This window comes from Diabrotica virgifera, chromosome 5 (genome assembly GCF_917563875.1).
Source record: "Diabrotica virgifera virgifera chromosome 5, PGI_DIABVI_V3a".
NCBI lineage: Eukaryota > Metazoa > Arthropoda > Insecta > Coleoptera > Chrysomelidae > Diabrotica > Diabrotica virgifera.
The window spans coordinates 241,756,281-241,784,239 of NC_065447.1; the positions used below are offsets into that span (position 1 = coordinate 241,756,281).

Sequence of the window (27,959 nt, forward strand, 5' to 3'; positions counted from 1 at the left end):
GATTTTTATTTATATTTTCCACTATATAAGTCATAAATGCAGAATAACTGGTTCTATAACCTTTCTTAATATCCAAAATACTATATTATGTTGTAAGGAGCATGTAATGATGGCTATTCGCGATGAAAAACAAAGTAGGTAGCTGACCTCTGGTGGAATAAATTTAAACTACTATAAGTGGTATAAACAAACCATAAAATTGTTGATTTGAATGAAATTTGGTCACTATTAAGAAATTTTTAGTAAATTTCAGCATTCTGAATATGTACATTAAAATATTTTAAATCAAATCGGTATTGTTCTATTCCTCAATTGAATGTTTGTTTATACCATTTATATCGACCATTTTCTTGCATTCGACCTGCCCTCTATATTCCGTTTCAATCGCGAATTACATAATATTATATGATGAAGTTTGCGATACGAGCTGAAGGCGAGTCACGAGATGGTCACGAGACACAGATATGTCACTAGACATGTCAGTTGGTTGATTAAACCCGTGAGTAATGATGGAGTAATGACCCGTGAGTAATGAACTATTACTCACGGGTAAAGTACCTATCTAATGGGTATTATTATCAATTAAAAAATTGTGAATAATGAGCATGTTATTAAACAGTCGTAGAAAAACAAAACAAAAAGACTAAGTATATAAATTACTGGCTTATCATAAAATAGTGTCAGTAATGCAGTATTTTATATCTGTTTCTGATTTACGTATTTGTTTTGTAATATGTTTCATTAGCTCATTCATTCACGCCGGTCGCGCCACTGTGGCGTGCTCGGCTCTGCATGTCCTGTGCTGACCACGCCAGAGTGGCTTGGTGTACACGTTTGTGGACAACGATGTTTTTTAGTGCGGTATCAGAGATTGTATTTAAATTTTACGTCGGCAGTGAACGTGTTAAAATAATATTATTTATTTATTTCTCTTCCTTATGGTAGGGGAGCCCAAGCGTGGATTTTTGCAGTTACTCGAGCGCGTCAGTTTATCATATGGGGAGAAACCTGGTACCCTGCAGATGTACCTCTACCATATATTGGCTCTTAAAATACTCGAAATTGTCAGATTAAGATAAGGTAAGTTACGTACATGCAAAAGAGTGTAAAATGGGTGAGTTCCAAAGTTTCACAAGAAAAAAGCGAATATTTCGCGAAATGAACGTCAGATCGAAAAACTAAAAAATACGTGCTCAATATTTTTTTAAAATCTATCGAACGATATCAAACACGACTTCACATGGAGAGGGGTGGGGGGTAAATTAATTATTTTAAATACGAATCCCGCGATATTTCGCGAAGTAAACATCAGATCGAAAAACTGTATAATACACTTATTCAATATTTTTCAAAAATCTATCGAATGGCACCAAACACGATCCCCCACTTAGGTGTGGTGGGGAGTTACTTTAAAGTCATAAATAGGAGCCCCCATTTTTTATTGCAGATTTGGATTTCGTACGTAAAAATAAGTAACTTTTATTCGAAACATTTTTTCTAATTATGGATAGATGGCGTTATAATGGGAAAAAACGATTGTTGGAAATGGAAAACTAAATTAAAAAATGGCAAGCGCCCACTAAAATAAAAAACTTTACTTAACTTTTTTTGGTTTAAGGACCTACTCTTCACAACCCAATAGGTCCCCATAACGCTCGCGTGACTGCATATTTAGCATACTTTGCTCCCCTACCATTATTTGATATCTTTCGTGCGCCTATGATTGGCTCTTATATCATTTGCGTGTAACTTCATGGTAGTAGCTCAGTCATTCAAATAGCGGTACCGATGTCGATTCGAAGAGTAAGAACTATCGAATGATTTAAATGATCGAATGATTATTCAGCAAAGTACCAAACAAAGCAAAGTACTACTTCCACTTATTCATTATTTTTCAACGCAAATTCCATCATTGTTTATACATTTTAACAATATTTATATAAAATTACGCATTAAATAGGATATTAAAATTTTGTTGATTTTTAAGTTATCGAATTGATCGAATAGTTCGTCAACTATTCGATCCACATCACTAGTTGAGTTGACAACTGACAAGTTGACAGTTGACACTATAAATTGTGCTGACAGCAAAAGGTTATCGAAAAATTTCGAAGCTTTTAATTAATTTTTAAGAAAATATAAATAATTTAGAAAAATATCAAATTCCATAATGTGATAAACTACCTTGTACCAGTGGCTCCACTTTTTGTTTGATTGGAGGTGAGGTAAATAAAGAATTCAAGCATTTATTTACATACCAACCTAGACATTTTTTTTATAATCAAGCTTCTATTGCTTCTATTTTGAGCCCTACCTGGATATTTCGCTATGTTTTTCACTGACATATTAGAAATAGGCTAATTAAAACATAGAGCAACTTCAAAAGGCAAAACCACAAGTAGAAAAGTAATATTTTAGATTGGCTGTGTTTTACTCACTGCAAATATGTAGGTAGGTATGTTTCACTGGGAAGCTTTCAATAAGTTTTTGGATGTAAATTATCGGTAATAAAATATGTGGTGTCATAAAAAGCTAGTGAATGTGCAATAGTAATTATCTTTTGGTAATGTTGTTGCTACTAAAGAGTAATTGCTAAAGCTCACAAGACAGGTGAATTAGAGGATACCTAACTATTTTACACCAATATTAATCCTTACAAGAGTTTTTTTATATCCTTTGTGATCAAGATTTAAAATAAATATTTGTTAGGTATGTAATCCTCACTGTTTCATCATAAGTGGCTCAACAATATGTTGTGGATCTTGGCCTGCTCGCACTTCCCTCCATCTCTGACCCCCAGAATTTTTAGGTCTTCTTCAACATCATCAATCCATCTTCTTCGTGGTCACCCTCAACATCTTGTTACTTTTTATGGAATTATGTTTATGTACACTTCGCGTCAAAAAAAACTGGTACAAGTCTTATAACCGAAAATCGTGTTTTTCTAGTTGTGTAAATTGGTCTTTTCACATATGTCATTCTTATTTCTAGGCAATGTTGCCAGTTCAACTAAAATATTGCCAGACCGCAAGTTTTTAGTAGGTTTACTAAAAATTAAAACAACATCGAGCATTCTCGATTAGTCAGTCACATTTATTTAAACATGCATCGTAAAAAATTCTCTTATTAATTTTGTAATGTTCCATCATCTCAATTAAGTACCCATAAATTAATTCGTGATCTATTATAATTTATGACATATATGATATGAATGACAGATAATAACTCTAGACATGACATTAAATTATTATGTTTAATTTAAAATCGAGAAATGTGAAGGGTTTCTCGTAAAGTTGTGGGATACTAATAAATAAAACACACTGGAAAAATTAAAATTTGAAATTAATACAAAATGAATAACTTTTACAGTGAACAATTGTGAAACTTAAATATTATGTATTACGATAAAATTCGAAACTGCTGAAATATTAAGCACATAGGTGGAAACTGTCGCCTGTCAAAATGTTCAATGTGTTTTATTAAATGTATTAATTTTTTTTTCGAATCATGAGAAATATAATAAGAATTTTTCACAGAAATACGCCAAAGTAAGGCCACACACATTACCATAATGTGTATCGGTTGCGTTCCATCACAGTGAAGTTATTATAAATATTGACAATTTGAACTGTCAAAATTTTTATTTTATCATTTCTTGTTTAAAAAAATAATAAAATTGATAAGATAGCCTCAGTTGAGGAGAAAGTAATAATAATAAAGATGTTTTATTCAGTCAATAGTGTGCGAACAATAAGGTAAATAATAACGTGGGCCTAACTTTTACACACATGCCTACTGTGGCAAATATAGGTATTTTTCAAAATGTTGGAATGTGTTTAAATCCTAGAACAATTTTAGCTTTTGTTTTTAATACAGATTTTAATCCCATACAAATAGCTTCTCATGATTTTTGTTGTAAAATGATTAGGGAAGCAGGAATTTAACAGTTTAGAATTTTACATTAAGTTACCTATGGCCCGTTTTACGATTCACCACCATGATTTTTGAATGTTATTTTTTGTATTTAGATTTAGTGCAATTCCATTATCTGTGCTGGCAACAACGCAGTGATTCACGAGCCATTGTGTTCAGTCTAAACACAGGTTTACATTGGGAAAAAAAAGTGTACCAGCTTTTTTGACGCAAAGTGTACAATCTACATCATTAAAAGAGAATTAAGTAAATTTGTTCCATGTTTTTGGGCATGAAGAAGAGACTTCCAATGATGTCATATTTTTATATAATATATATTCCAATATCTTATTCTATTTATGTTGTAAGTTTTAAAATAGGTCCTGAGGCCAGGTTCTATCTAGTCTCCTTGTGGCAGGGCCATTATGGAATAATTCCCTTACTAACTCATTGTCATGGTGAATGGTACGCTGATTTTGTGACTCCATGGCTCGATGGATTTCTTCTCTGATGAAAGGTATATTTAAGTCTTCGTGAAGTGTTTGATTAGTTATGTACCATGGTGCATCCACTATTGATCTTAGAACTTTAGACTGAAATCGTTGGATGATATTCAGCGATGTTGATTTTGCACAGCCCCAGAGGTGTAGTCCGTAGTACCAAATAGGTTTGAGTATTGCTTTGTACAGAAGAATTTTGTTTTGGATGTTGAGTTTTGATTTGCGTCTAAGGAGCCAATACATTTGCCGAAATTTCAAGTCTAGTTGTCTTCTTTTGGTCTGGATATGTTTTTTCCATGTAAGACGTTGGTCAAGATAGAGGCCAAGGTATTTAGCGTCTGTTACTGTTGGTATTCGTACATTTTCCATTCTTACAGGTGGGCATGTGTTGTGGCGGTTGGTAAACGTTATTTGAGATGATTTTGTTTTATTTACTTTTGTTCGCCATTTTGTGTACCATTCACTGAGTATGTCCAGATGGTATTGCAGGTCTTGTGAGGCTTATATGTGATTTTCATTTACAGCTAGTATTGCTACATCATCAGCAAAGGAAGCGATCATAGTATTATGAGACTCTGGTATATCGGCTGTGTAGAGTGAGAACAGCAGAGGCCCGAGAACACTACCTTGCGGAACTCCGGAGTTATAGGACAGAAGCTGGATTCTCAACATCTTGTGCCCTCTGATTTTGAAAATGTTGATGTTTTCATGTAGTCTTCATTGTTTGCCTGAATGTATAAGGCAGTGTTGACATGAGTCTAGTGAATCACAAGCATGAGCCACACTTTCATAAGCTACGCTCTACGTAAACTATTACTTTCATGAATCGAAATAATTACGATCGTGAGAGATCATACTTGTTTGATTTTTGGATTGTGTAGTCAGTTATGAGCAGTGCAAGGTTGAGTTCAATCTCCATTTGAAATTATGTATGTCATAAGATGTGTGTTTGTAATAAGTATTGAGTTTAATTTCTTATCTTTTTTCTTTGTTTATTATGAGGTATTTGGGCACACTGTGAATATTGCAAATAAATAAAAATAAATAAAACATGTCAAATGACAAGAATCATGTTGGTTAGTAATAGCAGTCTGATTTTTGCATGAGAGTTTAATGAAAGGGTAACAAATCAATTGGATGTTCTGTCCGACAAAATACATGGGACGTTTCGTAATCTGACGTTCCAAATTTTTAAACTGTTCCACAATAAAAACATTCCCTGATCCAGTGTTCCTGTACATCAAAGTTTGTCCGACTAGACACCGTTAAGCTATTAACAAATTTTCAGCTTGCTATTAATCAACTTTTTTTTGGTACACGGGATCCAAACCTATAAGCAGAATTTCGGATTACCGAAGTTCGGAGTAGCAGGACTCTAATGTACTGTAAGCTTTTTGAAGAAGATGTACATAAAGAATGAATTCAATTTATGTGATATATACAATTGTAAATATATTTAATGTATATCTATTCATATAAATGTTGCTTTCAAAAATCCCATGCTTTTATAATATTTCATGCAAACTTTTATTTACAGAATACATTAGTCAAGACTGTTTTTGTAAAAGCAAAAACATGGCAAGCCCGTCACCTCAAAACAGTCCAATGCCTCCACCACAAGCACCCAGTCCAATGGGACCGCCTCCTTCACAGAGTCCAGCACCTCCTTCTCCAGTATCCCAACCTCAGTACCAAGGTGGTCCTCCTCCACCTTCTTCATATCCCAGTCAATATCCTGGACATCCTCAAATGCCACCAAGTTCAGAGCAGCACCCACCCATGCATGGTCCACCACATCATCAGTATCCACAAGGTTATCCACAACAGGGGCCTCCACAATCTCAAAGCCATCCTGGGCATCCTTCTCCTCAGGGACACCCAGGGAGCCAAAGTCATACGCCTCCGCAAGGTAAGTAATATTTAGATTTTTAAGTGAATACTTATTGCTATATATGGAATTTTGATGGGACTAAAATTGTATTTGACGTCATTCAAAAATTGTGCCGCTATAACTTTTAGGACTATGGTTAAAAATTATATGAATTAAAATTAAAAGAAATTAAATAAAATTTAACAAAATTAAATAAATTGAATCGGGCAAAGTCAAATATAATGTAGTCTATAAGTACAGTAGAACCCCGATTATCCGTGTGGGCTGCGGATTATCTGTGCTTTACTCAAATAATATTTTTGAGGTTTTATCAAAATAGTGTTACCGTAAATCACTTGACGGAAACTCTATACCCTGAAAGGGAGACTCATAATGAAAGATTTAACTATTATTCTGTTCCCTTTTTATGGTAAGTGCATATATGTGTATATACGTACACATGTAGAATATGTGAGTAATAAATGTACGGATTTTCTGTGCATGTCAATTATCTGTGCCACATCCGTCCTGAGGAGCATGGAGAATTGGGGTTCTACTGTATTCACTTCGCCACATTCTCTTTTGTTTGTTATTGCATGTTTACCTTTGATTTCTGTCTAGGTCATGGACCACCTCAGGGACATGCACCTACACAAGGGCATGTTCCCCCACAGGGACATATACCACCTCAAGGACATGTTCCACCACAAGGCCATATACCTCCACAAGGCCATGTACCTCCACAAGGCCATGTACCTCCACAAGGCCATGTGCCTCCACAAGGTCATGTACCTCCACAAGGTCATGTTCCTCCACAAGGTCATGTTCCTCCACAAGGCCATGTTCCTCCACAGGGTCACGTGCCTCCACAAGGCCATGTTCCTCCACAGGGACATCTTCCTCCACAGGGCCATATTCCACCACAGGGTCATGGTCCAACGCAGGGCCACATACCTCCTCAGGGGCATGTTCCACCACAAGGACATATACCTCCTCAAGGGCATGCACCCCCACAAGGACATGCACCACCACAGGGGCATCCTGGCGTTCCTCCTGGTCATCAGAGTCATCCTCAAGGGCATCCACAAACACCAGGGCATCCTGGACCTGGACATATACCACCTGGTGGAGCAATGCACCCAGGGCATTATCCAAGTGGTAAGGTTTTGTATTTAATATCTTTTGTTTAATTTTAACAGGCATGCAATACTCATATAACTCCAAATAAAATAACCCACACTTAGTTTCTCCTGAAACAAATTGAATGGGTCCACTGAATAACGTTGTAAGTGCCACATTATTCGTTTTTAAGAAATCGATCAAAGTGTTAAAATTATAATATTGGTAAATTTATACATCTTAAAAGTTAAAAGTAGTTACAGTACATAGTACAGTTAGTTACACATTGTTTTACTAACCCTTAAAATGTATAAATTTAACATTATTATAGTTTTAACACTTTTTATCTGATTCTTTAAAACAAATAATGTGGATTTACGATATTTGATGGACCCATTCAATTGTTGATGTCATTTCAATTAACAACGTAAAAATATCTAATAACTGAATAAATATAAGAAAAAGGTACAATTGTACTAAAACTATTCTACATTTCAGGCCATGGCATGCCACAGGGTCCCCCTGGACAACCAGGTCAGCAACACCAAGGCCGAACTGCTGATAATTTACATGCCTTACAAAAAGCAATAGATACAATGGAAGAAAAAGGTATGCAAGAAGATCAGAGGTATTCACAGTTACTGGCGTTACGTGCTAGATCCAGTGGTCAACCATCTAACGGAGTTCTTACACCGCTGCAAATGAATCAACTTAGAAATCAAATTATGGCATACAGGTAAGTTATAAACGCAATATGCCAATATTATTAATAGAATAATACAATCCAATTATTTTGCAGTGGCTAGATGAATAGCTGTGAAAATTCTTTTAGAGCCTGTTTTTATATGTTATTACATTATTTGTATTCACTATTTTTGTCTTCAGATTTTTAATTTTTCTGACATTTACTATAGACATGTTCATTTCCATTATTTCTGTCTTACAACTGTATTCAGTTAAACTATTTCTTAAAAGTGTTCTTAATAACTCATTTGTCATTCCGTTTAGGTGCCTAGCGAGGAGCCAACCAATTCCTCCTTCAATAATGTTGGGGCTGCAAGGAAAGAGGCCTGACGGTTCACCACAGTTTCCTACACCTCCGTCAAGTCCGTTTCAACCACAAGGACCTGGTGCACCCCCTGGTCCGGAACAACCACCAGCTAATGCAGAAAACGTAGCAGAGCCAGCAGCACCAGTAGGACCGCAAGGTAAATGGTTTTGTATTTATCGAAATATACTATTGATCTAAAAAATCAATAATCTAAAGAGTCTTACGTCACGGTCTAACACATAAATGTTTTAATTAGGTGCACAAGGACCTCCTAACCAACAGAGAGCTCAAACTAGCCAGTTAGTCCCCAATAAGCAAACTCGTTTCACTACCATGCCCAAACCATCTGGACTAGATCCACTAGTTCTTCTTCAAGAGAGGGAAACTAGGGTGGCAGCTAGAATCGCTGCTAGAATAGAACAATGTAGTAACTTACCTACCAATCTTTCAGACAAAGTCCGCATGCAAGCACAGATAGAATTGAGAGCTTTGCGGTGCCTTAATTTCCAAAGGCAACTAAGAAGCGAAATTTTGAACTGTATTAGGAGAGATATAACGCTTGAATCTGCTGTAAATTTTAAAGCATATAAAAGAACGAAGCGACAGGGTCTAAAAGAATCGAGAGCTACAGAGAAGTTAGAAAAACAACAGAAGTTAGAAGCAGAAAGAAAGAGAAGACAGAAGAACCAAGAATTTTTGAATGCTGTATTGAACAATGGAAAAGAATTCAAGGAATTCCACAAGCAGAATCAAGCGAAATTAGCTAAGATTAATAAAGCTGTTATTAATTATCACGCTAATGCTGAAAGAGAGCAAAAGAAAGAAGCAGAAAGGAGAGAGAAGGAACGTATGATCAGATTGATGGCAGAAGATGAAGAAGGTTATAGAAAGCTCATTGATCAAAAGAAAGACAAACGTCTAGCATTCTTGCTTTCGCAAACAGATGAGTATATAACTAACCTCACGGAGATGGTAAAGCAACACAAGTTGGAACAAACCAATAAAAAGAAAGAGGAGGAAAAACGCAAGAAGAAGCAGCAGAAAATGCAACAACCAGATAGGAAAGTTACAGTTCTGGAAACTGCAACAGGTAAAAAAGTAACAGGAGAGGCTGCTCCTACACTGCGACAAGTTCAGGAATGGTTAATCCAACATCCTGGATGGGAGATGGTCGATACAGATGATGAGGATGATGAAAACGGGGAGAAGAGGGATGATGACTATGATGAAAATCAAGAAGTGGATGATGCAAAAGAAGTTATTAAAAAAGCTAAAGTAAGTATTTTCAATGATGCAATAGATATAGTCTAATTAGTATGTTTTAGGTTGAAGATGACGAATATCACAAAAACACAAAAGAAGAACAGACTTACTACAGTATTGCTCACACTGTTCATGAAGTGGTAACAGAACAAGCATCCATTCTGGTTAATGGAAAGCTTAAGGAATATCAAATTAGAGGGTTAGAATGGATGGTGTCTTTGTACAATAACAATCTGAATGGTATTCTAGCAGATGAGATGGGTCTAGGTAAAACCATTCAAACGATTGGCTTGTTGACCTATTTGATGGAAAAAAAGAAGATAAATGGACCGTTTTTGATCATAGTGCCACTTTCGTAAGTATCTTATACCACAAGGCCATCCTTTTCTTCTCTTACAGATTTATTTTCAAGGCATGGTGGCATAGTTCTTATTTAATAAATGTACTTAATGTTACATGTAATCGTTTTAGAACCATTTCTAATTGGATGTTGGAATTTCAAAAGTGGGCCCCTACTGTAGTTGTCATTTCATACAAAGGCTCTCCTGTGGTTAGAAAAGTGATCCAGAGCCAGTTAAAAGCTGCTAAATTCAATGTGCTTCTCACTACCTACGAGTACATTATTAAGGACAAGGGTGTATTAGCAAAAGTAAGTAGAAAATATCGTAAAACATTCATCATTTTTTTAACTATAACATTTTAGATCCCATTTAAATATATGATCATAGATGAGGGTCATCGTATGAAAAACCACCACTGCAAATTGACTCAAGTCCTGAATACGCACTATTTGGCGCCCTACAGACTCCTGCTTACTGGTACTCCCCTACAAAATAAATTACCAGAATTATGGGCCTTGTTGAATTTCTTGTTGCCTTCGATTTTCAAGAGTTGCTCCACTTTTGAACAATGGTTCAATGCGCCATTCGCAACAACAGGAGAAAAGGTAACCCATTTTTTCTATACAGTACGTAAATCGTTCAGCTGGACATAGGGAATATACATTGCGAGAATTGTGGCAACTGCGTTAACCAGTGTTAGTTGAAGCTTCTGTTCGAGTACGAGTATTGGGTGCAATAGAGCTGTTACAACGAATAGAATGAGTGAGTTTTGAAACAAGGCTGTCCATAAATAAATCAAAAACAAAGTTTATGATTAACGAGTGAATAATTTTACTTTAATTTTTAAAATATTTTTTATTTAAAAACTAATTTCAAAACTAAACAGTTTTCCTATTCCCTTAGGCCAAAAATATTTAGCTACTACACTGTCATATCTTGACGTTTATTTGTGGCAGTCGAAATAAGTTGTCAATTTTGAGGTTAATGCCCCTTTACACACGAGCCGTTAATAACCGCTGGTGGTTTTTGAGTTGGTTGAAAACGTCACAGTTGACAGTTTTTAATTTTTGCTAAAAAAACCTCATCAAACCTAATTTAGTGTGAAAACAGTTGTTAATTCTTGTTAATTTTTTATTTATCGTTGATAAGAAGTCGAGGTCCGCTGGGATGAACAGCCTCGGCTTCTTTTCGCAGTGAATATCTGTTGTGAATTTTGTTGTGTTTGACATTTGGTTTTTTGGAAGAAAACTTAAAATAGACAAATCTGTGATTATCGTTCGAGGTGAACGGACGACTCATCCAAAGGGTAAGGGCCAAAACTATCTATATTTCCCTGTTAATTTCTAATTTGCATCGACTGGCATAGATTTTAAATTCGTCAATCTGCCGCATAAGATGGAGGAAGAAGTTCCTCCCGATCCTCCTCCACCACCTGACCCTCCTAATAAAATCAACCAACATGAATGTCAATCTCAACCTCCAATTATTCAGAAAAGTCTTAAAGGAAAAAAACAAATACTATTTTCGGAGACCGACATAGGTCCTTATGAAGTATTTGTCCAGGGTCAGGATAAAAATATTGGAGATTACCACGTGTTAAGTATAGCTAAATCTATTTCTGTTTTAAAAATTAAAGACATCACGAAAATCAGTAGAAAAGGTAAAAACAGGATAGGGGTATTATTTGCCACTAGAAAAGCAGCCAACGATTTTGTTGTGAGGAAAGATTGGGAAGCCCTAGAGTATGACGTGTTCATTCCATTTCATCAGATTTCTTGTAGGGGTATAGTAAGGGGAGTTAATAAAAGATTCACAGAGGAAGAAATAAAGGAGGCATCAGAAACCAACTTGGCTTTATGTAAGATATTAAGTGTAAAGCGAATGAACCGGAGAGTACAAGTGGATTCAAAGGTTGAATTTGTCTCCACGGGAACTATTAGCATAACTTTTTCAGGAAAAACTATTCCTAAAGAAATTTCCATATATCAACTACCAATGAGGGTCACACCATTCATCAGCCCTGTTCTTCAATGTGGAAATTGCTTACTTTATGGCCATTCTACGAACCAATGTAGAGGAAAAAAGAAATGTGCTAGATGCGGAACTTCTCATGAGGATTCTTCATCTAATACGTGTACAAAATATTGCATTTTCTGCAAATCTTCTGACCATGAATCAAATAGTCGTAATTGTAGAGAGAGAGTCAGACAAAAAGATATTAAGGATCTAATGTCCTTTTCTAATCTATCTTTCTATGAGGCAAGTCAGCAGGTTCCTAGGATCCATAATATTTCATCTTTAAACATAAACGATTTTCCCCCCTTACATAGCGATCAGAATAATTCTAATGGCATCTTACCACAGGAGAGGAGGTCTGCAGCCTCAGCTCAATATTCAAAACCTTTTAGTCAAGTCACTCAATCTCCACCAAAAAGAAGAAGACCTTCAATACAAGAAAATACAGGTTATGATAAAATCTCCCACCAAAGACTACTTATTAATCCATCAGGTAGAAGAATAAATGAGCCTTCGACTTCAAAATTCAATCCTGCTCACTCTGATTCTCAAATCACTAACTCACAATCTTTATCCCAACTTCATTTGGATTTTAATCAGGCCATGTCTATGCTGAACCAATCTCACAGGGAGCTCGTCATGACCTTCATTGGGGACTTAATAAACTCAAAATCATACTCCATTCCTTACAATATGGCAGATCTAAAGACTAGCATAAACAAAAGTGTATCACCTTTCAATACAAATGTAAACCAGGGTCGGAGGGGAATAGAGGATCTCGAGCCTGAGGATTCGAGATCTTTTGACTCCTTGGTCTAGGAAACATACTCTTTATAATGAATCCTAACACTCCGATAACTATTATTCAGTGGAATATACGTTCGTATAACACTAATTCTGACAATCTAAAAATCCTTATAAAAAACCTTAACCCAGATATAATCCTTATTAGCGAATCTTGGCTGTCAAACCAACATGTTATAAGATGTAGAGGGTATCAAATAATCAGAAAAGATCGAGAGGATGGCTATGGCGGATTAATTACTCTTATCAAAAATAATATTGATTATAGGGAAATTCAAATTGCCAATCCAGGCTTCAATCATGATGTCCAATTCCAACTCACATTTCTCCCTAACTTTAATTTGAATATTTTTAATATATACTGTCCACAAGACAACTCTATCTCCAAATCCAACTGGTTTTCCCTTGTTAAATTACTTAATAAGCCATTTTTAATCATGGGTGATCTAAATTGTAATCATAAGGCATGGGGTAGTTCTAGAGACAGTCACAATGGTAGGATTATTTTTGATTCTTTGGAGGAACTTGAGCTAGTATTTCTCAATGATGGGTCCCCAACTAGACTGGTGGCCCCAGGAGGCAGTAAGTCGGTAGTAGATCTAACAATGGCATCAGTCGATGTGGCAGCCAGTGTGGGCAAGTGGTCCACTATTTCAGATACTGGAACTAGTGACCACTTCCCCATAATATGTCAGATAGGTGTATGTCCTCAATCTCCCCCGCATTCATGTAAAAGAAGAAATCTAAAGAAAGCTGATTGGTCTACTTATCATAACAATTTAAACAGCATTTTCTTAGCTTCTCCCAGGGAAGATTACGAATTTTTTACTAACTCCATATCATCGGTAGCTGATGAAACAATACCTTGGCTTCACCCTCCTAATAATTCCAAATACCACATTCCATGGTGGGATGACTCATGTTCTGAAGTCGTCTCTGCGAGAGTGTCTGCCTTAAAAAAATTTAAAAATATCCCCTCAATGGAAAACTATATCGAGGCTAAAAAGAATATAGCCAAATCAAGAAAATTCCTAAAATCAAAACGTAAAAATAGTTTCAGACTATTTTGCAGTAAATTAAATAGAAACACTCCTCTAAAAGTTGTGTGGGAGAAAATTAATAAGGTATCGGCTTCGAAACCTTCAATATATACACAATTGCCCTCTACTCCTATATCCCACGAAATTCTATGTTGCTTAACCCCCCTTTCCGCTGTCAATAAAGTATTGGTTAGATCTCCTCAAGCCCTAGAACCGCCATTTGCTCTCGACGAGTATCAGAACTCCCTCTCAATTAAATCTGACTCGGCTCCTGGTTTGGATCAGATTTCCTACTCAATGTTAAAAAATCTTCCCGTTGTTGGATCTTTGTTATTAATTCAACTTTTCAATGAAAGTCTTAGAACGGGTATAGTTCCTGTTCAGTGGAAACAATCAGTAATTTTACCTATAATCAAAAAAGATAAAGATTGTAATAATCCGTTAAACTTTAGACCAATAGCTCTTTCTTCATGTGTAGGCAAAATGCTCGAAACTCTTATAAAGAATAGAATAGAGTGGATTGTGGAACATAATAAGATTTTTAATCCACTACAACTAGGATTTAGAAGGGGTAGAGGTTGTACGGAATGCCTTACATACCTCACCTCAACAATTCAAATAGGCTTCGCTCAAAATCAATACACTGTTGGCATATTTCTAGATATCTCTTCTGCTTATGATAATGTCAATATATCACTCTTGTATTCCAAATTATTAAAGTATAACATTCCAACCCAACTGGCTAATTTGATTTTCTGCCTTCTAAATGATAGAGAGCTATTTGTCAAAGACAAACTGGGACAAACCCATGGCCCAAGAAAATCAAGTCTGGGACTACCCCAAGGTTCCCCATTAAGCCCTATCCTCTTCAACCTATATTGTCTTTCCCTGTATAATTTAATCCCCTCTTCATGCCAACTAATTCAGTATGCAGACGATTTGGTTCTTCTGATTAGAGGGAGTGATATTAATGAATTGGTAATTAATGTAAATAAATTATTGATTCAGATGGAATCATGGTTGCTAGACCACAATTTAAATCTGTCTAAGAACAAATCTTCTGCAATATTATTTACAAAAGGAAACACGAAAATCTCTCCCCCTAACGTAATATTTTGTAACCAGAATATTGGTTGGGTGGATTCAGTCAAATACCTGGGGGTAAATATTCAAAAAAACTTAAAGTGGAATTCATATGTAAACTCAATAGAACTAAAAGTAAATCGTGGCCTGAATGTGATGAGAGCTCTTTGTGGGACTTATTGGGGAAGTGATCCAAAAACCTTACAAATTGTACACAATGGTCTGATTCAGAGCCATCTGGACTTTGGCTGCCAGGTAATTTTCGATTGTCCAACTTCCTTAATTAAAAGATTGGAGAAACTAAAATACAAAAGTATCCGAATTATAACTGGATGCATGAAATCTACCCCAATTCATGCTCTCTTAAGTGAAAGTGGTCAGATCTCGCTTAAATCTAGATGGGAATGGCTTAGCTCTAAATTTATATTAAAAAATTTAATGTTAATTGGCAACCCAATTATTTCCGCTCTCGACCTGTTAGACTTGGCAATTCAAAGGAACCAAAATCATTGGAAAAACAGAAGTATTCCATTTCTAGTGCTTTTAAAAAACAAATTTAAAAGTACTTATCCCAACTTATATTTAAGTGACTTATACCCATGCCATAACTTTGAACTAGACCATCAATTATCAACAATTCCAATCATAAATATCCAATCTAATCGTTCAGATGAACTTGCCTCAGTTCAACTCCAAAAAATAATTCTAAATAAACCTAGTCACACCAAATTCTTTACGGACGGCTCGGTTGATGATGAAGGATCAGCAGGCTTTGGTGTCTTTAGCCGAGAGATCAACTATTCTTATACCAGTAAACTACCTAAGTATACCCAAATATGTACGGCTGAGATTGTCGCAATTAATCATGCCCTCCAAATTATTTTGAAAAATGGGATTAAACAAGCAATCATCTGCTCGGACTCTAAAAGTGCCTTACAGAAAATAGGCAGATCAACCTATTCTATGGAAACAGAACATTCATCGTTCATGACCAAGAGAGGCATCATTGAAGCGAAAGAAAATAACGTTAATATTAGTCTGGCATGGATTCCAGGACACTCGAATATTAAAGGGAACATGGTGGCTGATAAACTAGCTAATATAGGTAGAACCTTAAATGTAGCTGCTGGTATCACTCTTCACTATTCCAACTTTCTACCAGACATCAAGCATTCCATCTGGAATCGGTGGAAGCAAGAATGGCAGGGGAAAAATCGAAATAATTCATTTTACTCTAAAATTGTAGGTCAGATAGATAAACTCCCCTGGTACCACAATTTTGCATACCAAGACAGAAGACATATAACCACCATTATTAGAATGAGGACAGGTCATTGTGCTACTCCAGTTCACCTATTCAGGATAGGAGTAAAAGATGACCCATATTGTGACTGTGGCCGAGTTGGGTCCTTAAATCATCTGATTTTTGAGTGCCCTATAAATATGTCACCCAATTTTGACCTATATAAAGAATTAGCCAAGACAAATATCCCTACTCCCATTGAAATTTGCTTACTTATGTCCAACCTTAATCCACGTAGGATTAACCTGATCCTTAAATTCCTTAACTTAGCCAAACTTAATTTATAAATTAATCAATTCCCAAATTTGAATTAAAAAAATTAAGAAGATAAAGATATAAAAAGATATTGGACCTCCAAATGATAAAAGCCTTAACCCTTATGGTATAATATTGCCTTTCCTGTAGGGACTGTCTGGCCCTATACGAAGATGTTCCTGCTAATATATATTTAAAAAAAAATTGAGGCTTTAACATATATATTTGGAAATATTCGACTGCCCAGATCAAGACAAGAGTATTTCCCTGGTGTAAGCTGGGCGAATTATCCCGAGGGATATAACCCAATAAAGGAAGAAGAAGAAGAAGTTAATAACCGCTATGAATTCCACGATTTTATTGGTTAGAACTACCCACGTGATATCTGTGTTCGTATTGGTCAGAGAATTAAGCAATAAAGACAAATGACAATCAGCTGTTAGACATCATTATGTGATGGAATTTTTATTTTGATGTAAATAAATAATATTATTACTGATAATTTGTATAAGCAAAATTATTGTACTGCGCCTACAGTGACTCACAGCCTCAATTCTGAAATGATACAGTCGTTACTGAATAAAACTAGCTTGTGTCAGTGACCCAATATTAGAAAAAAAAATACATACTGAAAGTAAGTTACTAAGTCCTCTAAAATAGCATAAGCTATGTTTTGGGTTTCAAATATACCATACTTAAATAACAATAGTTCTTTAATTATTTTGTGTACGATTTTGATATCAGCTAAAATGATGTAAACTTTTAAAGGAGAATATTAACCTTCGGAGTACGAAGACTGGGTCAAGCGTGACCCGAAATTCAGTTATTTCTTAATATTTTATGAAATAATTTTTTTACAAATCCGATTGATCGTAAGTTCTCCTTATTTGTTTCAATCTATTTTTTCGTATATAATTCGTGAACATGCAAATTACAGTTTTTCCTCTACGTAACATCTATGATGCCGGGTCAGTCCTGACCCGGTCTTCGGATTTCGAAGAATATTTTCAATATGTTTGTAGGTACACGTAAATCGCAGCCGTCTCTGTTTACGGGTATACGTACAGTGGAACCCCGATAAGTCGGCCTCCGATAACCGGAAGTCCGGCTAACCCGAACCGATTTTCATCAGACAAAACAAACATTTTTTCACTTTGACCAAGTTTTTTACGAAGAAATAAACAATACTGTATACAACTGTACTTCATTTAGATGTACATATTGTGCATATTTTATGTACTTCATGTTTTTGCAATTATAATGGAGTTTATCTGTAAGTATACCGTGTTTTATTAATTTTTTACTATATTCTCCGGTTAACTCGGATTTTCGATAACTCGGATCGGCCGCAGTCTCGATTAATCCGACTTATCGAGGTTCCACTGTATTTAAATATATGGCCGGAGCAAATTTACCTATGCCCGTTTTCTGTAAGGTATTAAAATCTGGCCGCCGGAGCGAACTAGAATATGCCCATGAGTAACCATCTTAAAAAATTTGAATACAATAATTTAGGATTTTTTTTGTTTTTTGTTGAATTAAAGATACTGTTTAATAATACTGACTATTTAAAACATCCGTATAAATAAAATGAGAATGGGTCACGCTTGACCCATCTTCGTAATCTAAGTAAGTCAAATAATCTCGGTACTCCGAAGGTTAATAAAGAAAACAAAACTCCTTGTTGCTTATTTCTTTGGCTGATAGAAGATTTATTTCTTGCAGTTCAGCTATGTAGATTATTCTTTTGTAATATCCGTCTAATTGTTTTAGGGTTACATCTTTTTCCAAACTGTGTTTCCACCTCATCTCTCAATTTTGGTGCACTTTTTTGGGATTATTTGCTATTTCTCTGACAATACATCTTAGCTATTAGGACTTTGCAGACGACTGCTCTGAAAAGTTCGTTTGATGTTCATCCGTACCATTCTCTCAGGTTGCGCAGCCAAGATATTCTGCATCTCCCTATGCTTCTTTTTCCTTGAATCTTTCCCTGCATAATGAGTTGGAGCAAGTTGTTTTGGCCCATACATGGCAACATTTTTCATACGAATTTCTAGTTACATAAATCTTTTTATGTCATAAGGCCAAACCCAGTTATACCAGGAAATTGGCTCAGGCCGTAGCATTATTCTCTATATATAAAAACTTGGGAGAGTGTGTCCTTTTAGGTGACACAATAGATCGAACACAACGAGCCATGTGTATCTTTTTCGGTACACAGTGTTGAGGACAGTGTATATCTAAAAGTGGTCCCACTGGCGCTGAGGGTGTTAATTATTGCATATTTGAAACCCAAAATTTATTTAGCTTATGCTATTTTAGAAGACTCATACTAACTTACCTACTTTCAGTATGTAAGTTTTTTCTAATAAATATTGAGCGACTGACACAAGCTAGCTTTATTGAGTAGTGACTGCATCATTTAAGCTGTGAGCCCCTGTATATGTTTATCAGTCATGGCCTAGCTACACATTAAAATTGTTTCGTTATCATTCCGTTGCTTCCTTCAGCGTGCACACTGATTTTTGTACAGCAGCTTTTGTAGCCAATAGTTACTCTTGTTTGTTTTCTAGATTTTTCCTAATCAGGACTTGATTTCTTTTTGGTTTGTTACTAACTCCCTTCTACAATAGAGAGTTTGGGGCTTATTATTCGCTAAAGTGTTGGAATGCTTGTGGGTTTTGATATATGTACCTCCTACCACAACTCTCAATACAAACTTTGATCAAACTGATAGTGTGACGACTAGATTTTTATAATTTGAACAAACTGCAGTTGTGACGTCACTTCCTGAGTTTGCTCAAACTGTTTGATCAAATTATTTGATAGTGAAACCACGACTTTAAGGATTTAAGTAACATCAATTTAATTTGCAATAAAAAAGATCATGAAGATTTGACGATGCTTGTAAATACATACACCCGATTTAGATAATTTAAGTGACAGCAATGTTTAGATTGTTTTGTCCAATATACCTACATGCAACAAAAAATCTAATAAAAATTTGCATAAAAAAATTGAAGTGTTTTAAAGGTTTCAATCCGTAAAAACATTGAACCGCAGAAACGGTTTTTCTCCACAAAGGAACAAAAATCGTAGCAACATATTAATAAGTGATACGTTTAAAAATCCAAATGTAAATGAAATTTCAGACTTTTTAAAAGGACACAAGACACAACATGCCCTATACTTCACAAAATGCCGAAGAAAATCATAATTATTATATAATTTCCCCTAAATTACTTTTCCCCATATCCAGTATATTAACTTTTATGTATATTATTTCTTTTTAATTTTCATGCATTTATAATTTAATTTATAAGATCTATTCTAGTGCTGCCGTGTTTGTATTGAACAACTGAAATAAATTAAAAGAATATTATAGCTATACAATAATTGTTTATATTTTTTATGAGATAAAAATAAATATTTTATGAGACTAAGGTACAGTCTAGAAAGAAGACTATTAGAAACGAATAAATAGTGTTTTTTAATCAATACCGTTTTTCAATACATATTGATTTTCTACCACACTTTTATTTCTATCATAAAAATTGTCAATTGTAAGGTAAACAAGAAATTAATATTTATCCATCATCCTCAGTCAGCTGACTTGTTTTCTTGAAACGACACTTTGCATACAATATTGGTATTTAAATATCCCGCGCTGTCATTCTTAATCATTTGACCAATACGAACACAGATATCACGTGGGTAGTTCTAACCAATGAAATCTTGGAATTCATAGCGGTATTTAACGCTTCGTCCCTTACACAACCATATTGTCATCGAGAGAGCTCAGTTGCCACAATTATCTCAATATAATACAAGGTATATATTTATGTATCTAAATATATACAATGTTTGTTCCCTATGTCCAGCTGAACGATTTACATACTGTATATGTTCTCTTCATACTTCAGTTTTATGCTACTTCTTCTTTCGTTTTCCCCCTCTTACTTTTTATTGATTTGTTCCAACTGGTGCTGTTTTGTATGTGCAACAAAAAGAAATAAATGCTGGTACGATCAAGACTGCGAAACAGACAGAACACTAAAAAACTTAGCCAGAATGACATGGATCAACAACCCGTCAGAACAAAATAGGGAAGAATACAAAATAGCGAGAAACAAAGCAAATACAACAAATAAAAAGAAGAAAAATGACTGGTTAAATGAAAAGCTGGAGGATATTGAAAAAATCATAAAATGAAACAATTTTACAAAAAAGTCAGAGCAACAAAAAATACGCTCAGCATTAAAACAAGTGGACTAAGAAACCTAAAAGGAGAAACTATGTTTGAGGACAAACAGATCAGCAGCATATGGGTAGAATATTAAGAAAAACGTACGGAGGAAACACACTGCGATGAAGAAGTAAGACCAATAGTGCAAGATAACGACGAAGTAGAAGTTCCCACAGAAGAAGAGCAAAAAGAAAATAAAAACCTCCGAAACGGAAAAGCAGCAGGAGAAGATGAAATAGCTGTGGAATTAATAAATTATGTAGGAAGACAATTACATAAAGAAATAAACCATCTAATACAACAAATGTGGACACAAAACAGACTACCAGACTATTGGAACAGAAGGCAGCAGATGGCTGTATTTGCAATTGTCGCCACACAAGCGACAATTTACGGCGCTGTAAGGGCAGTAAAATAAAGCGCGAAAAATCGGTCCTATCCTATGTTACTATGTTGCTGCGCGATATTTTACAGCTCAGTCTGGCCATCCACTACACTAATCTTTTTCATTTTACTCAGTTTTTGAGTATTTAGAAACTGTCTTTCGGTCCTTTTCCTAGACGAAGAGAAGGTAAATGCGTGGCCTAAGTGTCCTCTATTTGCTTTCTCCTATTTTCCTCGTCTCTACGTGATTATATATTGTAAAATCCGGAGATATGGGATGCAGTCAGAAAGCAGTTTATTAACGAAAAGTCTTAGATTTAAAATATTGTTTATTATATTTTTATTTCAATTATTCTAATTGTTTAAAAAGTAGTAAACTTTGTATCTGGGGCTTTTCGTTGTTTTCCTCGTAATACGAGAGATGTCGCTGATTTGCGTCTCAAAAGGTGGGTTCATTGCATCGCGATGTTTTGCCTTAAAAGAGGCAGAATGTTTATATTCCCTTCAGAGTTGTGACTGCATAATCTTCACTGATGATGCATAAGGATGCTGAAATAGTTGCTATATGGAGATGGTAGTCCAACTCTGAATCGAATATAAACAAAACCTGCCTTGAACCCTTTTTAATCTGAAAATAAATTATTTACATAATATAAAATAGTTTTACATAAAAAACCAGAAAAAATACAACTTCTGGTAAACCGATTCTTCCAGTTCACAACATGGATCTTGTAAATCACAAAAAGAACCTACGTACCAAATTTGGTTGAAATCGGACTTTTCATTCAAAAGATATAGTGCTATTAGTCACATATGTATAGTCGCCCATTTTGAATGGCCGCCATTTTTGTAAAAGGCAAAATCTGAGATGGCCTCATATCTAAATTTGAACCTTTATATGTGCAGTATATGTTGACCAAATTATTTGCTTGTATCATTAAATGTGCAATTCTTATAATATTTGCACGAATCTGCTGCACTACATGTTAAAGTTGCCGGACGTAAATAGTAACAGGAATTTAAAAAATGTCGTTTATGTCAGCTGCGTTAAGTGACTTAAATGAAAGTAAACTTAATGAATTCAGATCATTTTGGTATCCAGATCATTTTCCAGACATTATCTACAAATAAATGTACATTTGTAAAAATATACTAATATGTAATTTTATACACTATGATTGAAAAGTCAGTAATATGTACACGTTTGGCAAACTCATAGACAGAAGTTAACCATATTGACAGATGATTACTTACAAATTTTATTGACTTATTTTAATTAAATAAATACTTACCAAACCAAAAATACAATATAATATCAAAATAGCTTTTAAAAGAACTGAGTTTATTCAAGTAAATACGACTAATTATTAAAATTTATAAACTCTACCGAACCTAACCCAGTTTCACTGTCAAAGTGACAGAAATTTAATCTGTCAGATTATAGTTGACCAGCACGATTACTCGAATAGTAGTTTATACAATCATTATCTCTACTGATGTTGAATGTTTTTCTAAGAATGACATTAGAAGTACAGAAATAGTCAAGTGGTAGTTTAAATTTTCTACTAAATTAATATAACTACGTTGAACAATTGTATCGTCGTCTCACTCTGTCAATTATAAATAAGTAACTGCGTATGTCTTGGATAACGTTTTTGCTTAGTAGACAACACTTAATAATCTATCTCTCTCGTTTGTTATTTATAGAAAAAGGCAGCAAATCCAAAATACGTGCTTGATATGATCGTTCATGGGTATTCTTTCATTTTTCCGACTGTATATTATGTAATGTTTAGATTTAATTCATTGTTTGATATTTCGTTATTAGGTTGAGTTAAACGAAGAAGAAACTATCCTTATCATCCGTCGTCTTCACAAAGTACTCAGGCCGTTTCTCCTGAGACGTCTCAAGAAAGAAGTCGAATCTCAGCTTCCAGACAAAGTGGAATATATCATAAAGTGTGACATGTCGGGCCTACAAAAGGTTCTCTATGCACACATGCAGAGCAAGGGTGTGTTACTTACCGATGGTTCCGAGAAGGGCAGTAAAGGAAGGGGATCTAAGGCACTGATGAACACCATTATGCAGCTGAGGAAACTGTGCAATCATCCGTTTATGTTCCAAAATATCGAAGAGAAATATTGTGATCATGTTGGTATTGCTGGTGGAGTGGTTTCTGGACCCGACACTTATAGGTGAGTATTTATACAATTCTTCTTCTTCCTTCTTGTATGTAGGCTTTAAAGCCTGTTACTTCCTCAATATTAGCCTTCTAAATTGTTTAAATTATCGCACCATATTTTTCTTGGTCTGCCAATACTTCTTCGTCTATTTGGTGACTTCCCAAGTAGCACAATAAAAACATTTTAGTTTTATTTAAGGTTTATAAAGGTTTTATTGTGGTAAATAAGATGATAATGGTTTTAAAGTTACTTTGTAGATATACTGCCAGAACTTTAAAACTATTAAGCATTTGTCACTAGTTTTAAAGTATCAAATAAGACTAATTAACCTTAATAGATAATTTTTCTTATTGTAGTTTTAAAATGATTTATTCTCATTTCACTTTAAAACTAATCAGTTTTATGAAGAACTTCCGTACTGTTTGGTTTTATTAAATTCTAGTTTGTTACCCTTTAGTTTTATTGCGGTTTTAAAGATTTTCCTAATGTGACTAATAAAACCTATTATTAAAACTACTTGGTCCCAAGACTAATATGTCAGTAAAACATATGCCTTAAAACTATTTTTTAGTTTTCTTTAAAGTTGCTTTCTTAAAAGCAATTAATAGGCTATATTAAAACCAAACGCTCTTAACTGAATCAATTTGGTTATCGTCAAGACTAAACTATGCTTCTTGTTAGAAACAATAAAACTAAACTCATCCCCTCTTCTTTCGAAAATGTCCAAAATGGTCGGTCATTTGTTTTAGAGCGAAACAGTCTGTTGTAAAAAGTGGAAGTACATTTAGTATAGAAGAAATAAGTCGCAGATACTTAAAATATAAACGAACTGGTCATTTTAAAGGAAAAATACAACACACACAGCCCTACGACGCCTCGATTTTAGGTTAGATTCACATTAAAACCGAGTGGCATTATTGACAGCAGCATTAAAACTAAACGGTTTTAATTCCAAGGCAACCTTGCTTTTATGTAGGATATAATATTGTTACAACTTCTTTAAACTACTTTATTTAACTTCAATTACAATACAAACTCAATGACAACTATCAACTTTAAATACTCAATTACAACTGAACTGTAAAATGTCAAACACGTATGTTTATATAGATTTCTGACGTTCTGGACGTCACCAGACATTTCTGGGTTATTCCATGACATCCAGAACATTCTCGTACGTGACTACTTCTTCTTTTACGTCAAGGGACTTTTTCAATGTAGGATCAATCTACGGAACTGTATAACACTGCTCCCTCCTTTATAATTATTCGCCTCGAATAACTGCTCTATCAGGGTCTGGTTGAAGCCAACAGGGTGGATCAGTTCCATGATATGGGGCTAATCTCTCGATATGAACTACCTTGGGTTTACTTCTAGCTGAAAACTGGATGCGGTATACTAGATCATTTATTTTCTTCAAAACGGTGTACGGGCCTTCCCAGTTGCGTTGAAGTTTCGGACAAAGTCCTTTCTTGCGTGTGGGATTGTATAGCCATACTGGGTCGCCTCTTTCGAAAATTGTCCCAGTAGCATGCATATCGAGCCTGGACTTGGCTCTATCACTTTGGAGCTTCAAACTTTTACGAGCAAATTCGTAGACTTTTTCCAATCTTTCTTTTAAGTTTTCAACGTAGGTCAGGGATGAAGGTTCTTCTTCGCAGGGAGGCAATCTTCCGAAAATAAGATCTTGAGGAAGCTTCATTTCTCTTCCGGCGATCATCATCGATGGAGAATAACCAGTTGCTTCATGTTCGGAACTTCTGTAGGCTAACAAGAACAGAGGAATTAGGGTATCCCAATCTTTTTGATTATCAGCAACAAACATTGAAAGATATTGACAAATAGTTCTATTATGTCTTTCGATCATTCCGTCTGATTGTGGATGGAGAGGCGTAGTTCGAGTTTTCTTAATACCGAAGATTTTCATTAATTCTTGCCATAATTCTGATTCAAAATTTCGACCTTGATCAGAATGCAACTCTAAAGGGACTCCATGTCTTGATACGACGTGTGTTATAAATGCTTCTGCTACTGTAGTCGCTTCTTGATTAGGAAGGGGTGCAATTTCAGGCCATTTCGAAAAATAATCCATTACAACCATTAAGTACTTGTTTCCTCTCTCTGTCAGCGGGAGTGGACCGAGAATATCTACTGCAAGTCGTTCAAAAGGCTCTCCGGAAAGATATTGTGCCATTTTACCACGACTTCTTGTTCTAGGGCCTTTTCTTCCGTTACATAAATCGCATTTCTTACACCATTCTTCTACATCTCGGCGACAATTTATCCAATAAAATCTGTCTCGAACTCTGGCCAGTGTTCTTTTTACTCCAAAATGTCCTCCAGACAGGCTGCTATGAAGGTCTTCCAACACACTTTTAATGTGTGATTTTGGCAGTACCACCTGTTGAACTATACGTACTCCATCGGAACTTTCCCACTTCCGATATAACAAACCATTCGAAAGATGCAAGGATTCCCATTGAGCCCAGTACGCCTTTATAGTTCGACTGTATTTAGATATTTCCTGCCAAAGAGGTCTTACTCCATTTTTAAGCCAATCTCGTATAACTCTTAAGTCGTTATCTTTCTTTTGACTCTTCTTAATGTTTTCCAGAGAAATCTGGTCATTCTCTTCTTGCTGTTCAACTGTGGTCATCCGCAGACTAACTTCTTCGGTTACATTCTCTTTTTGTGCTAGCTGACGTTGGCTTTGAACTTGTAATTCATTTAATGCATTTTGGTATTCTTGCAATTGTTTATTTAACACATTCTTCTCTTTCATCAGTTTTTGACATTCGTTTTCCAGATTGGACTGTGTAGTTTTTGCATTATTTTGAATTACCTTACACTCTTCTTGCAATATTGTCACCTGTTCTCTTAATCTTTCTATTTCATTTTTACTAATCGCTAGTTGTTCCTTCAAATGGCTAACTTCAAATTCCAGTGTATTTTCTTCCTTTCTATGATCAGTTGTAGGAAATCTGTTTCTTAGTGACCATCTACCATCATTTCTAGTGAGACTTTGCGACAGGCTTCTGGATGTCGAACTAGGCGACCTTCTGATCTCATTCTTGTATTTTTCTTTTCGTGCTTGGGATCGGCTTCTGCAATTGGATTTTAGATGTCCCATTCTTCCGCAGTTAAAACATCTTCTGTTTTCATTTCGAGGTTTTTGTTGGATATTTTGTAGTAAGCTTAATATCTGGGATAAAACTAGTTGTTCATTATCTGTGGTAGTGACTTGCTTATTTTCTGTAAATCTTATTTCTTTTAATTGTGGAAGAGATCTAGAAATATTTTTCGCCGCTTCGTACTCCTGAGCTGAGATTAGTGCTTTATCTAGCGTTTTGTGATATTGTAATCGCAGAGCCTGTTGCATTTCGATATCATGCAGTCCATCTATAAAAGCCTGTATACCGATTTGTTCCAGAAAATCTCTTGGTGCCTGAGGATATGCCAAATGTAATAATCTTTTAATATCGGCTTCAAATTCTTGCAGGCTGTCATTATGTTTTTGATATCGAACTTTCAGCTGACTTTGAAAAACCTGCTTCAGATGTTGCTGGCCATACCTTGTCTCTAAAGCTTGTACGAGAGAGGTATAATTGGGTGCATCCTGGGGAAGAAATTGCAAAACGGTCGCTGCCTGACCTCGAAGCGACACCACCAAGGAAGCTGCCATTTCGTTCTCATTCCAGCCATTTGCTCTAGCTGCAGCTTCGAATTGAAAACGATAAGTTTCCCATGCTGTTTGGCCATCAAATGTCGGTGGTTTTAAGATTTTGCTCGTTCTGACGGTACCTGGATACACTATCGAAGATGAAGGGGCTGTTTGTTCAGAGTCGATATTAGTTACTGAAATATGTGATAATGAAGCTTGGGTATTAATTTTGGTTTGTAACTCAACTATTTGTCTTTCTAAATTAGATTTCAAATCGTTTTGTTGTTGCTCTAAATTAACTAAAGAATTTTGTTGCTGCTGCATTTTATTGACTAAAGAGTTTTGTTTTTCATCTAATGTGTCTATTCTATTATTAAGTTGGCTTACCTCTAATTGAAAATTTTCATGAATTTGGGTTAAACTATTTATCATTTCTACCTCTGCTTTTCTACGCCTCTCCTCCTCTTCTTGTCTAAGCTTCTCCTTCGCCTCCCTACGCTTCTCCTTGTCCTCTTTCTCTTCTTGTCTACGCTTCTCTTCCTCTATATTTTCTTCTTGCCTACGTTTCTCTTCATCTGCTTTCATTTGTAAAAACCATTCTGGGGGTCCGGACTTATCCATTTCTTTCTTAAATTCTGTTGATCTCGTATTAACCATTCAAAATGTAGTTATGTCTTCAATCCCACCGCTGTCACCAATGTTACAACTTCTTTAAACTACTTTATTTAACTTCAATTACAATACAAACTCAATGACAACTATCAACTTTAAATACTCAATTACAAGAACTGTAAAATGTCAAACACGTATGTTTATATAGATTTCTGACGTTCTGGACGTCACCAGACGTTTCTGGGTTATTCCATGACATCCAGAACATTCTCGTACGTGACTACTTCTTCTTTTACGTCAAGGGACTTTTTC

General features: G+C 35.3%; 1 protein-coding gene across 1 annotated transcript in view; it reads left to right on the forward strand.

Annotated features, from left to right (window-relative positions):
* Positions 1 to 2,070: 2,070 nt before the first annotated feature.
* Positions 2,071 to 27,959, forward strand: part of LOC114331959 (ATP-dependent helicase brm) — a 45,707-nt gene continuing 19,818 nt past the window's right edge. Inside the window, exons 1-10 of the mRNA XM_028281652.2 lie at positions 2,071 to 2,225; positions 5,950 to 6,321; positions 6,904 to 7,440; positions 7,900 to 8,137; positions 8,410 to 8,609; positions 8,709 to 9,727; positions 9,778 to 10,070; positions 10,187 to 10,364; positions 10,419 to 10,661; positions 23,019 to 23,386. Of these exons, the coding sequence (XP_028137453.1) occupies positions 5,988 to 6,321; positions 6,904 to 7,440; positions 7,900 to 8,137; positions 8,410 to 8,609; positions 8,709 to 9,727; positions 9,778 to 10,070; positions 10,187 to 10,364; positions 10,419 to 10,661; positions 23,019 to 23,386 (3,410 nt within the window). The 5' untranslated portion in view covers positions 2,071 to 2,225; positions 5,950 to 5,987. The remainder of the gene's footprint in view (positions 2,226 to 5,949; positions 6,322 to 6,903; positions 7,441 to 7,899; positions 8,138 to 8,409; positions 8,610 to 8,708; positions 9,728 to 9,777; positions 10,071 to 10,186; positions 10,365 to 10,418; positions 10,662 to 23,018; positions 23,387 to 27,959) is intronic.